The following is a 15,257-nucleotide window of genomic DNA, read 5'->3' on the forward strand; positions in this document are numbered from 1 at the left end:
CTTAGCTAAGGTAAAGGGGCAGAAACAGCAACTTGTCAGGCAGTGAATGCTAAAAGCTTGAAGTCAGTGGATTGCTTAATTCGAAAGTCACATTTAGCCAGGTGGTTACTAAAAGGACAGATTTGAGGCACGAGACCAAATAAATAATACAACTAAAAAGTATAAACCAAATGATAGCTATACAGAAAACAGCTCATAACAGACAAGAAATTTGTTCCCTGTAAGAACACTATTCACGACGCCCTATGCTGCTCTTGCTCATGTATTTGCTTTGTTTGGCCCCTTGTTCTGCACTATAACCAATCACTGTTTGTCGATGTACCATTTGTCAATGTTCTCTGTTGATTCATCTTTTTGTCTACCATGTACGTACTGTGTACGTTCCCTCGGCCGCAGAAAAAGACTTTTCACTGTACTTCGGTACATGTGATAATAAATCAAATCAATCAATCAAATTTCACAAGTGATTTCAAATAAGTTAAAAGAAGTAGTGCAAGGTTAGGACTGCAGAACTGATGAACGATATGAAGATTTAGCAAGAAGCACCAGGTATGCATATTATAATTCAAATCCAGCATGAGAAGTGTGATACTAGCTTGGCAGAGCTCTGATTCATAGACAGCCAAGTTTGATATTTATAATTTTAAATATGCTGTGTTTGTAGGTATCTAAAGCTTGTGAGTATGCTATTATGGTTTATTTTAAAATGAGCATATCAGGGGATCAAAAGATATCTCAGCATTAAACATGTCTTTCTGATGCACTTGGAAAGAATAATTGTACGGAAGACGTTCTACCCGACAGACATAATATATCAATTAATGGCTGCCTTTCCTTTCTTCCTGTAAAATTGCCTACAGTTGGAAACTGCATGAAGTTATTAAACTATTCACCTCCAAGGTCACATCAAATTCAAGCTGAAAGGACAAATATTTCCACACACTTTGTAAGGTTCTTAGGTGAGCTGAACTGAAGCAGCTTCATTTCATTTCTCATGAAAAGATGCTTTAATTTGAATTTGTCAAAGAAAATGAGTCTCTTGCTCAAAGAAGGAACATGGGAGTTTGTGGTTAAGCTACCAAAATTGATGGAACTTGTTCTGCTTTTAGTTGTTTTATATCTGACCAGGGACTTCACGACACTAAATCAAACAAAGAATTCCATTCTACAGCATTTTTTGAAGAATTTTCAACAATGAGATGAAATGGAGTGTTTACCAATAATTTTTTAACTGATGGGGACAGTCTGGCTCGAACGTAGTTCAAATTAAGTTGCTTCCCATGCATCTGCTGCCTTTGTTCTACTAGGTGGTAGAGTTCATGGGTTGGATTACAATGTAGAAAAGTGTACGGTTGTGCACTTTGGTAGGAAGCACAGTAAGAAGTCTTACAACACCAGGTTAAAGTCCAACAGGTTTGTTTCAAACACTAGCTTTCGGAGCGCTGCTCCTTCCTCAGGTGGTTCCTTCCTTCACCTGAGGAAGGAGCAGTGCTCCGAGAGCTAGTGTTTGAAACAAACCTGTTGGACTTTAACCTGGTGTTGTAAGACTTCTTACTGTGCTCACCCCAGTCCAATGCCTGCATCTCCACATCTTTGGTAGGAAGAATAGAGACATAGATGGGGAAAGACGTTTGAAATCAGAAGTACAAAGGGATTTAAGAGTACTAGTTCAAGATGCTCTCAAGGTTAACATGCAGGTTCAGCTGGCAGTTAGGAAGGCAAATGCAAAGTTAGCATTCATGTCGAGAGGGCTAGAATACAAGAGCAGGGATGTTCTGTTCAGGTGGTACGAGGCTTTGGTCAGACCCCATTTGGAATATTGTGAGCAGTTTTGGACCCCGTATCAAAGGAAGGATGTGCTGGCCTTGGAGAGGGTCCAGAGGAGGTTCACAAGAATGATCCCCAGAATGAAGGACTTGTCGTATGAGGAGCAGTTGAGGAGCCTGGGTCTGTACTCGATGGGGAGTTTAGAAAGATGAGGCAGATCTCATTGAAAGTTACAGAATACTGAGAAGCCTAGATAGAGTGGACATGGAGAGGACATTTCCACTAATAGGAGAAACTAGAACCTGAGGGCACAGCCTCAGACCGAAGGGACAATCCTTAAAAACAAGGATGAGGAGGAATTTCTTCAGCCAAAAGGTGGTGAATCTGTGGAACTCTTTGCTGCAGAAGGCTGTGGAGACCAAGTCACTCAGTGTCTTTAAGACAGATATAGATAGGTTCTGGATTAATAAGGGGACCAAGGGTTATGGGGAGATGGCAAGAGAATGTTTTTTTTTTTTTTAAATTTAGAGTACCCAATTAGGTTTTTCCAATTAAGGGACAATTTAGCGTGGCCAATCCACCTAGCCTTCACATCTTTGGGTGGTGGGGGCAGAACCCACGCAAACACAGGGAGAATGTGCAAACTCCACACGGACAGTGACCCAGAGCTGGGATCGAACCTGGGACCTCGGCGGTGTGAGGCAACAGGGCTAACCCACTGAGCCACCATGCTGCCACAGAATGTTGTGTTTTTTTTTTTAATTTACTGTACCCAATTAATTTTTTTCCAATTAAGGACCAATTTAGTGTGGCAAATCCACCTACCCTGCACATCTTCGGGTGGAGGGGGCGAAACTTACGCAAACACGGGGAGAATGTGCAAATTCCACTCGGACAGTGACTCAGAGCCGGGATCAAACCCGAGACCTCGTCGCTATGAGGCAGCAATGCTAACCACTGCGCCACCGTGCTGCCCTAGATGGCAAGAGAATGGGAATGAGAAACAAATCAGCCATGATTGGAGGAGCATCTAAATGGCCTAATTCAGCTCCTATGTCTTATGATCTTGTGGGAGGTGCTGTCAAAGGAGACCTAGCAAGTTGTTGCAGTTCACTTTGCACATGCTGCCAATGTGCTCCAGTGGTGAAAAGAGTGAATGCTTAAGGGAAGTGGCTGCTGTGTCCTGAACTGTGTCCAGCCTGTTGGCTGTTGTTCGAGCTGCACTCATTCAGGCAAGTAGTGTACTCCACTATACACCTGACTTATTCCATAGATGGTGGACATGCTTTAGGGAGTCAAGCGAGTTACTCACTGTAGATTTCAACGTTCCTGATCTGCTCTTGGGAGCCACAGCGTACATGAAATATATACATGACTGACCCGGTTACATTTCTGGTCAACGGTAACCCCCAGGATGTCAATGAATGGTGGAGGAATTCAGCAAAGGTAAATGCTGTTGAAATGTCAAGGGGCAATGGTTAGATTCTACCTTGTTAGAAATGATCATTGTCTTTCACTTTGAATTGTTTTACATTGTTACTTTACATTCATCAGTCCAAGCTTGAATATTGTCCCCATCATCCTGTATGCAGGCACAGGCTGCTTCAGTATCTGAGGAGTTGCAAATGGTAATGAACACTGTAATCATCAGGCAACATATTCACCTCAATATTATGATGGCGGGAAGTTGAAAATGGCCGGGGCTAGGGCCTGAGGAACTCCAGCTGTTTTGAATCTGAGGTAATTGACCTCCCACATCCATCTTCCCATATGGTGGGTGTGCTTCCAACTAATGAGAATATTCCGATTCCCAATAACTTCAATTTTGTTAGTGCTCTTTGATGACACCAGCAAAAGCTACGTTGGTGGCAAGGGCAGTCACCCTCATCTTACTTCTTGAATTCAGCTCTTCTGTCTATGTATGGACCAAGGCTGTAATGAGATCAAGAACTGAGTGGTCCTGGCAGAACTTAAACTACAATTGTGAGCTGATTGTTTCAGAGTAAGTGTCAATTTAATAAGAACAATAATCTTTATTGTCACAAGTAGGCTTACATTAACACTGCAATGAACTTACTGTGAAAAGCCCCTACTTGCCACATTCCAGTACCTGTTTGGATACACAGAGGAAGAATTCAGAATGTCAATTGATAGCACTGTCAATGCTATCTTCCATGACATGCTGATGATCAAGAGTAAACTGTTGGTAATTGGCCATTTATCTTACTTGTTGGCTGGAGGCACAGCTGATTCTGGAACACGTCATCAACTGGGATATTGTCAGGGTCTGTTGTATTTCTCATCTTCAGCCATTATATCACATGCAGTGAACTCAATTTGGCTGAATTCTAAGATGTTTGTTTCTTGTGACCACAGAAACGCACCACTCTCTTTATACATCTGGCTGAAGATAGTTGCAAATGCTTCAGGCTTATCTTTTGTCCTGACATGCTGGGCTCCCAATCATCAAAGGTGGTGATCTTTGTGGAGTTTCCACCTTTGGTGAATTTTCCACCACCATCCCGATTGCACGTCTTTGATCTGATCCACTGGGCGGGATTTTAAAGCCCCACTTACCACTGGGACCATCTGGTCCTGCAGAATGTCAATGGACCTTTGGCTGGCCTGCTGCATCCCCTACAGAAGGACCAGAAAATCCCAGCCATTGTTTTTGAAATAGCTTTGCTCTCTGTCATATGATGCATCTGCTGTGCAGCATGCATGTAGATGTCTTGCTACAGTTATACAGGGCCTTGAGTATTGTTTGCAGTTTTGCTCTCCTACTTTGAGGAAGGAGATTCTTGCTATTGACGGTGTCCAGTAAAGGTTCACCAGCCTAAATCCCAGGATGGCAGGACTGACATATGAAGAAAGACTGGATCCACTGGGCTTGGAATCAATGGAGTTTAGAAGAATGAGAGGGGATCTCATAATAACATATAAAATCCTGATGGACAGACTAGATGCAAGAAAAATGTTCCTGATGTTGGGGACATCCAGAACTAGGGGTCTCAGCCTAAGAATAAGGGGTAAGCCATTCAGGACTGAGATCATAGAATTTACAGTGCAGAAGGATGCCTTTCAACCCATCAAGTCTACATAGACCTTTGAAAGAGCACCCTAATTAAGTCCCCACCTCCACCCCAGTAACTCCACCTAGCCTTTTGGACACTACAGGGCAATTTAGCATAGCCAATCCATCTTTGGACTGTGGGAGCACCTGGAGGAAACCCACGCAGACATGGGGACAACGTGCAGACTCTGCACAGACAGTGACCCAAGCCGGGAATCCAGCCCGCGTCCCTGGTGCTGTGAAGCAACAGTGCTAACCACCGCGCTACAGTGAAGAACTTTTTCTTTGAGAATTGTGGAATTCTCTACCACAGAAAGGTGTCGGGGCCAGTTTGAGGGACAGGGTCATGAATTTAGAGATTTGTTGAATTCTTCTGCTGATGATAGGGGAGCACAGCGCCTCACGGGTACCCAGTTTTGAACTATCAAATCCGAGTAGGGAATGGAACACAAACCTCGGTGCCTCAGAAACAAAACCGGGGGCTTTTAGGCAATCGTAAAATTATGATGCACGGGCAACTCCGCTTGCTTTACAATTTGGGGTCCTCCTGAACAAGCACCCAACTGTGAGCCGGGGAGGGGGCAATCTTGTGAGCCTGAGTGACCTCAACAGGTTTTCAGTCCTCCTGGCTCCAAAACAGAAACCCACAAAGCCTCTTCCAACGCACACCACCAAAGAAAAAAAGGACTCACCAACCGCCAAACGGAATCCCGGCGCACGCCAAGCACGTCATCCCCCACATGTCCTTGAGCGCCCGGTGATGATGTCGCCACCACCCCATTTCCCCGGGCCACCGGTGGAAGAGGGCGCATGCGCCACTCTGATTGACAGGCCGTGGTGTGAAGGGAGGGGAAACGGACGCAACAGCCAATAGGAGCGCAGCCTTGCTGCGCTATATAATCCAATGGGAACGTGCGGAATGCTTGGACACCAATCAGGGTGGTGCGGAGATCAGGCAGCGGTGGGGTAGTTGAGGCTGAGAATTAAATTGTGTTTCCCCCTCATCCAGGTAAGGTCATTGCAAAAAAAAAAAAAATCCAATACGAAATAAACTGGGCGCACTGCAATGTAATTGCAAATCGGTTTTTTTTTGTGCTATTGTTTCAAAACCGTTTACCTTTTATTTGAGATGGAGAGGCCAGCAAAAAAATGCCAGTTAAATGTGTGCAGCCAAGACTCTTACATTTTTATCAAGTGTTCGACCAGCAAGACTCGAGATTCTCTTTCGGCATTAACGGGAGGTTTAGCTTTTTGGTCGCACGTTTAGTTTAATGATGATGAGTTGCTCATCAGTTCCCCCTCACCTAGAGGAAAAAAATAATCCCATCTGGATGCGTGGTAGGTAGCTTTGAAAGAATTCTCCTGAGCATTGAGTGGTTGGGAAAGCAGTATTGGAGGAATGTCTTTGAGAGGTGGCTTATGCATTTTCTACTGCCCTGGTGCCTTTTTCATGGCCAGTAAAATGTTTTTCATCTTTGAAGCAACATTCAAATGTAGTTTTTTTTTTTTTTGCTTGCCTTCTAAACGAAGACAAAAAGCTTCCCCAGCCAGTTATTTGTCTTGGAAAGGATCAAGTGTGGTATTTGTGCTAATCCATTAGCTCTAATCTGGACATTGACACATAGCTGCTGTACTTTGTCCTTAAATTTTACCATGGTATATAACAGGAAAGGGTCACGAAGGACGAGGAATTTACGTAAACGTAAGATTGTTTAAGAAGCCAATCGGGTCTTCAGCAGGGCGGAGGAATTCTAAATCCATAAAGCGATTATTATTTATTAATCGACAATGTTTTCCTTCCAGAATGTCGGAAAGGGCCAATAAAAGGGGTTAAGAGCCTCTAAATGCCAAGAGTCAATTTTTAAAACCAAACAAACCCGTGTTTAGTCATTTGAGAATCTCGGTGACCGATGCCGAGAAATTGTAAGGGGATTAAAGCGTCTGAAAGATGCAAGAGTCGTTGCCACAGTCACCCCAGAAGATGATTTAGACCATCTGCTTCAAGCACTTTGTAAATGCTGAATGACTGAACTTCCCAAATTCCGAACCTCGCATTCTTGCTGAATGGCATTTGTCTTTAAAACCTGCACGCGGGACTCCATTACATTCTTAATAGTGCACAATCTGGACCAAAACTATTCAAAGAACCGGGAATCCGCATGAAAATCGGGTTTATAAGGAAAAGCTCCTTGTTTGTGTTGCAGTAAATAGCGGTTACCATGCCATTCAGCAACAGTCACAACCTTCTGAAGATGAAATATGCCGCGAAGGAAGAGTTCCCGGATTTGAGCCAACACAACAACTACATGGCTAAAGTCCTGACCCTGGACCTGTATAGCAAGCTGAGAGATCAGCAGACCCCCAGCGGCTTTACCCTTGACGATGCCATTCAGACTGGGGTTGACAACCCAGGTAAAAATCGCCCTTCCGACGGGCCGTCTGCTTTCCCCCCGGTTACAGACGGCGCTGCTTTCCTGAAACCCGAATGGAAAATTTGACCTAAACCCCCGGCGCTTGTCAGCTGTGTTTATAACCCGGCCTGCCCACAACGTAGACTAGTGAGGAATCATTAAACTTCAAAGTGACAACCCTTTTAACGAATGGATTTGCACCCCCGGTGTGGCCAGCGACCTTCTGTATAAGGGAGGCAGTGGATGGCGCGGGTGATGTGATTCGTCTCATTGTTCTGTCTGATTTCATTCAATGTAGTTGCGAGCGACACCCCCCCTTCGAAATGGCCACGCTAAAGATAAAGAGGTTGTCGGCAGAGGAAGAGTTCCCCGATCTGAGCAAACACAACAACTACATGTCGAAAGTGCTCACTCTGGACATCTACAAGAAACTCCAAAAAAAATCCACCCCCAATGGCTTCACTTTGGATGATGTGATTCAGACAGGGGTTGATAATCCCGGTAAAACCTTTGCAGTTGACTGAGCTAATGTAAAGTCCACTAATGTGTGTTGTTAGGCTCCGGGATGATTTCTGTCTATTAAATTGCCACATGATCATCACCAGACGTAAAAGTGCCCCTGGTGATATAACCGCTTGGCCGTTTTTGTTAATGGTTTTTATACCAAGCATGTATATTTCACCCTTTATTTCACTTTTTAAGTAAATGTTTTAGAAGATAAGTGGTCAATTCTAATATTGAAAAGTTGTTCCCAGTCAAAAAGTTATTTCTGCTGAACCCATACTTAGCAATGCTTATGATTTTTTTTTTTGCTTGTCTAATTAAATAAACACCGATTTAATTATTAACCTTGCATGTATCCGCAACCGGCAACGCTACACGCATTAAGAGCCTTTTTCTCTCTGTACAGGTCACCCATTTATTATGACAGTAGGTTGTGTGGCTGGTGATGAGGAATCCTATGAGGTTTTCAAGGATCTCCTTGATCCAGTAATTCGGGACCGTCACGGGGGCTACAAACCTACTGACAAGCACAAAACCGACCTTCACCATGAAAATCTCAAGGTGAGGAACCCGCCCTCTGAATTTGAGGATACAATGCAACCGACGTCGTGACTAGTAAACTCTGGGCGTGGGACCGTTGCGAATGCAAATCGGGAGGGTTTTTCTAACTCTTGAGTGCCTGCTCCGCATGGTTTTAATGTTCTGCAGTGTTAGATGGGTTAGCACATTATTGAGGGGGGGGGGGGGCGTTGCTATTGCAAACTTGCACCCGGAGAAATTGTGATGTAGCTTTTTTTTAATGGGCCCGGCACAATGGCAGGTTTGGCTGATGATTTGCGTTTCAACCCTGTTTGTCGTTTTTTAAAAATGGGGCACCAACAGGAATTTGCTTTTTTATGTTTTTACTTTTCCTGACCTCCGGACCGTTTAATAATGCAGCCGCTTGGCCAGAAGCGCGAGTCAATTTGTGCACAGCAAGATCTCGCCCGGCTTTGTCGTAGGTCACCAGGCCATCTGTTTTTGGTGATGTTTCTGTTGGCGTGTTGCTGTGGAGACGCGCGTTTGGAAGGAGCCATTGACCTCTTTTTCGCTCAGCCGTACAGCTAGAGTTTCCTGTGTGGGCATGCATTAGCGATTCTGTTCTGCTGGTTGCTTTGAAGAATATTTCTGCCTAAATTGGTATCACTTTTGTATCTCTTTTTCATCGCGTGCATCAACATAATTGTTGCCTAATAAAGTTATGAATTGGAATAGCACCAAAAGACCAAGACAAGTTTGTATATAACATTCCTTTTGGTGTTGGCATTAAATTGTTCCAGTAAACTGGTGCTATCTGATGGCAAGGATACTTGCATTAACTTGTTTTTGTAACAGTTAATGGGAGAATAAACTTTACTTTTTTAAAAATGTTATCAAGGGTGGTGATGACCTGGATTCCAACTATGTGTTGAGTAGCCGGGTTCGCACAGGACGCAGTATATGTGGCTTCTGCCTTCCCCCACACTGCAGTCGAGGAGAACGACGTGCTGTTGAGAAACTTTCTGAGGAAGGTAAAGTCAGATGAATGTGAATCCACTTGTAAATTGGATCTGAATGAATTTCATAGAATTTACAGTGCTGAAGGAGGCCATTTGGCCCATCGAGGCTGCACTGGCCCTTGGAATGAGCACCCTACCCAAGCCCACACCTCAACCCTATCCTCGTAACCCCACTTAACCTTTTTGGACACTAAGGGCAATTTATCATGGCCAATCCACCTAACCTGCACATCTTTGGACTGTGGGAGGAAACCGGAGCACCTGGAGGAAACCCACGCAGACACTGGGAGAACGTGCAGACTCTGCACAGACAGTGACCCAAGCCGGGAATCAAACCTGGGACCCTGGCGCTGTGAAGCAACTGTGCTGCCCCACATCTGCTGGCTGTTCAGAAATTAATTACGACACACAATTCAGTCTATAACCAAACTTATTCCTAAAAAAATATCACTATCATCTCTGCCAAAGAAAGCATTTTACTAATGTGGAGTGATACATTTCCTTTGGAAAGCCTTTTGTTTAAACTTTGCACGCTTCTTCCCTTCCCCCACACCTCCCAAAAAGTAACATTTCTGACCTAAATCTGGTAGCTGAGTCAAATCGAAACCAGACGGGTGTTACCTGAAATGGGAACATTTCCAGTATACTTCCTTTAAATTCAAGTTAAGAAACACTTTGGGTTTCAGTTCACTGTTAACTGCAAATGTTATGCTTGTAAAAAGTGTAATCCACATTCTTGAACCATTTATGGAAAAGAATGTCTGAACTCATGACTCCAAAATCTGCAGTTTGGAACACATCGCTGTTTCGGTTGTAATGCATGTGATAATAACTGTATTTCGTAACACAGAAAGGAACAATTACTCAAATATATTTTGCATTATCCTCCTTGCAAAAGAACAAATTTAATTATCGAACCGCTCCCTGGGCTGCTTGGCATTACTTCCTCCTATCTCGGCAAATGAGGCAGGAACCTAAAGACCTTGTACAAAATAGAGCATGAATGGGGTTGAACAATAAGAGGTGCTGCTGACGCTGTCCAGAAGTAATCTGACTTGCTAAAGAACCATTTTGTTTCTGGTTCTAAGAAGATCACTTGATTGTAATGTCTTTGAAATGAAAGTGAATAATATTTTGACTCATTCAGTTCCACAAAACTGTTGAAACTTGCAGAAATCTCCAATTTGTTTGGCTTTAGCTGTGACTGAAAATCCAAAATAGAACTAATAAGCTGAGCGATGATTGGGGGGGTGTGGGGGGAGATTATTCCACACCTTCATTAACCCCAAATGGGGCAGCTTCTGGCTCCATACCAAAGTTTGTTTCCAGCTCTTCCATTTGGGGAGGTAGATAGAACATAGAACATTACAGCGCAGTACAGGCCTTTCAGCCCTCGATGTTGTGCCGACCTGTAAAGCCCATCTACACTATTCCCTTATTGTCCATGTGTCTATTCAATGACTATTTGAATGCGCTTAGTGTTGGCGAGTCCACTACTGTTGCAGGTGGGGCATTCCATGCCCTTACTACTCTCTGAGTAAAGAATCTACCTCTGACATCTGTCCTATATCTATCTCTCCTCAATTTAAAGCTATGTCCCCTCGTGCTAGACCACTGTCCACCCTATCCAATCCTCTGATCATCTTGTATGCCTCAATTAAGTCACCTCTTAACCTTCTTCTCTCTGACGAAAACAGCCTCAAGTCCCTCAGCCTTTCCTCATAAGATCTTCCCTCCATACCAGGCAACATTCTGGTAAATCTCCTCTGCACCCTTTCCAATGCTTCCACATCCTTCCTATAATGTGGCGACCAGAATTGCGCGCAATACTCCAAATGCGGCCGCACCAGAGTTTTGTACAGCTGCAACATGACCTCATGGCTCCGAAACTCAATCCCTCCACCAATAAAAGCTAATACACGTACGCCTTCTTAACAACCCTCTCAACCTGAGTGGCAACTTTCAGGGATCTATGCACATGGACACCGAGATCTCTCTGCTCATCCACACTGCCAAGAATCTTCCCATTAGCCCAGTACTCTGTCTTCCTGTTATTCCTTCCAAAATGAATCACCTCGCACTTTTCTGCATTAAACTCCATTTGCCACCTCTCAGCCCAGCGCTGCAGCTTATCTATGTCCCTCTGTAACTTGTCACATCCTTCCACACTGTCCACAACTCCACCGACTTTAGTGTCATCTGCAAATTTACTCACCCATCCTTCTACGCCCTCCTCCAGGTCATTTATAAAAATGACAAACAGCAGTGGCCCCAAAACAGATCCTTGTGGTACACCACTAGTAACTGGACTCCAGTCTGAACACTTCCCATCAACCACCACCCTTTGTCTTCTTCCAGCTAGCCAATTTCTGATCCAAACTGCTAAATCTCCCTGAATCCCATGCTTCTGTATTTTCTGCAGTAGCCTACCGTGGGGAACCTTATCAAACGCTTTACTGAAATCCATATACACCACATCAACTGCTTTACCCTCATCCACCTGTTTGGTCACCTTCTCAAAGAACTCAATAGGTTTTGTGAGGCACGACCTACCCTTCACAAAACCGTGTTGACTATGTCTAACCAAATTATTCCTTTCCAGATGATTATATACACCCTATCGCTTATAAACCTTTCCAAGATTTTGCCCACAACAGAAGTAAGGCTCACTGGTCTATAGTTACTGGGGTTGTCTCTACTCCCCTTCTTGAACAAGGGGACAACATTTGCTATCCTCCAGTCTTCTGACACTATTCCTGTAGACAAAGATGACTTGAAGATCAAAGCCAAAGGCTCAGCAATCTCCTCCCTAGCTTCCCAGAGAATCCTAGGATAAATCCCATCCGGCCCAGTGGACTTGTCTATTTTCACACTTTCCAGAATTGTTAACACCTCCTCCTTGTGAACCTCAAGCCCTTCTAGTCTAGTAGCCTGAATCTCAGTATTCTCCTCGACAACATTGTCTTTTTCCTGTGTGAATACTGACGGAAAATATTCATTTAGCACCTCTCCTATCTCCTTGGACTCCAAGCACAACTTCCCACTACTGTCCTTGACTGGCCCTACTCTTGCCCTAGTCATTCTTTTATTCCTGACATATCTATAGATAGTATGTCGGTGATTCTAAAATAGCTACAAATACTTTTTTTTCTCAGAAGTCAAACATAGAAACATTGGGCCTAACCAATTGGCATAGTCCCACTAACCTTAGCAGGACTATTCTGGAAGGCTGATGGTTAGGCAGGGACCCACATGCTGCATACCAATATTCCATCAGGATTTCTGCAGACAAGCTGCTGGGGTAAGGTGGCACAGTGGCTAGCACTGCTGCCTCAGCACCAGGGAGCTGGGCTCGATTCCAGCCTTGGTAACTTGTATGTGTCATGTTTGCATCAGTGTCTGCATGGGTTTCCTTTGGTTCCCTCCCACAGTCCAAAGATGTCATGTGTGGGGATGGGACAGGTGGGCCTAAATACTGAATGCTCTTTTGGAGGGTCGGTGCAGACCCGATGTGCCAAATGACCTCGTTCTGCACTAGGGATTCTTATGGGTGGGTACTGTGTCTACCCCAAACTTGGTTATCGACATAAAGGGATTTGGAATAAGGCAGTGTCTTCTTGCATTTCTGGCAATCACTGAGACTTGGCAAAGCTCGGAGTCTAAGGTTGTAAACATGTGGCTCACACTGGGATCATATCCTGGAGAGGAAGCACAACTTTAAAAAAAAATTATTTTAAGTGAGCTATTGAAGACACCTGCAAGTTGCTTTGGGAGACTGAGCCTGGCACTCAATCCAGCCACTCATCTGCTGTGACTTCCTGAATTTTTCAGTAGCTAAAATCTAGATCACTGGTTGCAGGACCTGTTTTCTAATAGATCAGTAATCACTGACTATCCTCCACCACCCCTCATCTAAGTTGTATTACTATGCACAACTAAAGTATTGCATGTAAAATGATTTGTTGATGCCTTTAAGAAAATGGGTATTTAAATGCGCAATATGTGGCGTGCCTGCTTGACACTAGTCTGTTATTCTTGGCAGGATTAAGGAGAGACATGAGCCCAGGGGAAGCAGGACACCGAGAAAGCACTCTGGGATTGGGGGAAAAGAGTGGGAACAATGGGAAACACTATATATAGTGAGCATACCTTTGGTCATTACTTGTGCCCCTGAATATGGCACCCTTGACAATCGTCTACACATGGGCTGGCCCTGTGATGCAGATCTTGGGGTCCCCAGGCCTGACGTTTGACATGGTTCAAAAAAAAATGCCCTCAAATTGCTTCTCCAGATTCTTCTACTTTTGCCCAAATGTAAACTTTCAAAATATGCATTACACAGCTCCAAATTTATCTTGGTGATGCTCATTGTTTAGTTTACTGAGCTGCAAATGTTTTCATTTGATAAATATTGAGCTTAGTGAATCTAAACTTTCAGTCTTCTGAACAAGTCAATGGCATTCATTTAGTCTATTATTTGTACAGTTGCAAATATATTAGCATTTTGTTCACTCTGTATTTCCTTTTTCCCCCCAAAAGAGGTTTGACTTCTGGTACAAAAGTAATCAAACCAAACTCTTCCATTTGGAAATTATAGTCCGAACATTTTCAGCACAGGCTAATTTATTTTTTATTATTCACTAGCTCTGGGGAGTCTGGATGGAGAATTTACTGGAAAATACTATGCCTTGAAGAATATGACTGACCAAGAGCAGCAGACTCTAATCGATGACCACTTTCTCTTTGACAAACCTGTATCTCCACTACTGCTGGCCTCTGGGATGGGACGTGACTGGCCTGATGGTAGAGGCATCTGGTCAGTTCTTTTGGGGACTGAATTTGAAATTATTTCCATTTGCTTCAATTTAGCTTCTCTTAGCATATTGGAACAAGGTACTTTAATAGAGCTCATGAATTATCTAACGTTGGGCATTTGCAGGGAAATAGTCTAAAGTGCTCAACAAGCAGCTAATTGCTTTTCTATTCCCTGTTTGAAGTTGGCATACCAGACCTTCGGGTTGTAGAAGCATAGCTAGGTGAAGGCTGGTTGGAAGAAAGTTCAGCTAACTCGAGCAACGGTATCCTGGAAAGGTTCACTGTTGGACCTTCATGTAAACTAATATTCGATGCTTGATTTCAGTTAGCTTGTACATACACACACTGGCTAGTTCACTGCACAGCATTAACCTTGTTATGCAGAAGTCGGTGGTTCGGCAATGTGATCTGTTTCCTCTTGGTTGCAAGTGTGGTAATTTATTTTCCTGCCTATTGAGAGATCTGCATTAGGCTTCAGTACTAACGCAAATATCTAATTTCCTGTCAACAAGTGCTGATGGTGGAGTGGGTAAAAAGCAATGCGAGTTCAATATTTTCCAAATCTCTATCCTTCCTCTCTGTCTCTCGTGCTCTCTCTTGCTCTCTGTCTCTTGTGCTCGCTCTCTCTCTCTCTCTCTCTCTTGTGCTCTCGCTCTCTCGTGATTTCGCTCTCGCGCTCGCTCTCGCGCTCTCTCTCGTGCTCGCTCTTGCTCTCTCTCTCGTGCTCTCTCTCTCTCTCTCTCGTGCTCTCTCTCTCTCTCTCTCGTGCTCGCTCTTGCTCTCTCTCTCGTGCTCTCTCTCTCGTGCTCTCTCTCTCGTGCTCTCTCTCTCGTGCTCTCTCTCTCGTGCTCTCTCTCTCGTGCTCTCTCTCTCGTGCTCTCTCTCTCGTGCTCTCTCTCTCGTGCTCTCTCTCTCGTGCTCTCTCTCTCGTGCTCTCTCTCTCGTGCTCTCTCTCTCGTGCTCTCTCTCTCGTGCTCTCTCTCTCGTGCTCTCTCTCTCGTGCTCTCTCTCTCGTGCTCTCTCTCTCGTGCTCTCTCTCTCGTGCTCTCTCTCTCGTGCTCTCTCTCTCGTGCTCTCTCTCTCTCGTGCTCTCTCTCTCTCGTGCTCTCTCTCTCTCGTGCTCTCTCTCTCTCGTGCTCTCTCTCTCTC

At 44.3% G+C, this 15,257-nt stretch overlaps 2 protein-coding genes across 2 annotated transcripts in view; one reads left to right on the top strand and one right to left on the bottom strand.

The window, feature by feature from the left end:
* Positions 1–5,666, bottom strand: part of trmt61a (tRNA methyltransferase 61A) — an 86,895-nt gene extending 81,229 nt beyond the window's left edge. The window contains exon 1 of the mRNA XM_072490222.1: positions 5,533–5,666. The gene's annotated coding sequence lies outside the window, so the exon portion shown is untranslated. The remainder of the gene's footprint in view (positions 1–5,532) is intronic.
* Positions 5,667–5,689: 23 nt separating this feature from the next.
* Positions 5,690–15,257, top strand: part of ckba (creatine kinase, brain a) — a 32,080-nt gene continuing 22,512 nt past the window's right edge. The window contains exons 1-5 of the mRNA XM_072490209.1: positions 5,690–5,849; positions 7,550–7,752; positions 8,162–8,316; positions 9,173–9,305; positions 13,938–14,109. Of these exons, the coding sequence (XP_072346310.1) occupies positions 7,575–7,752; positions 8,162–8,316; positions 9,173–9,305; positions 13,938–14,109 (638 nt within the window). The 5' untranslated portion in view covers positions 5,690–5,849; positions 7,550–7,574. The remainder of the gene's footprint in view (positions 5,850–7,549; positions 7,753–8,161; positions 8,317–9,172; positions 9,306–13,937; positions 14,110–15,257) is intronic.

Source organism: Scyliorhinus torazame, chromosome 2, assembly GCF_047496885.1.
Source record: "Scyliorhinus torazame isolate Kashiwa2021f chromosome 2, sScyTor2.1, whole genome shotgun sequence".
NCBI classification, from domain to species: Eukaryota; Metazoa; Chordata; class Chondrichthyes; order Carcharhiniformes; family Scyliorhinidae; genus Scyliorhinus; species Scyliorhinus torazame.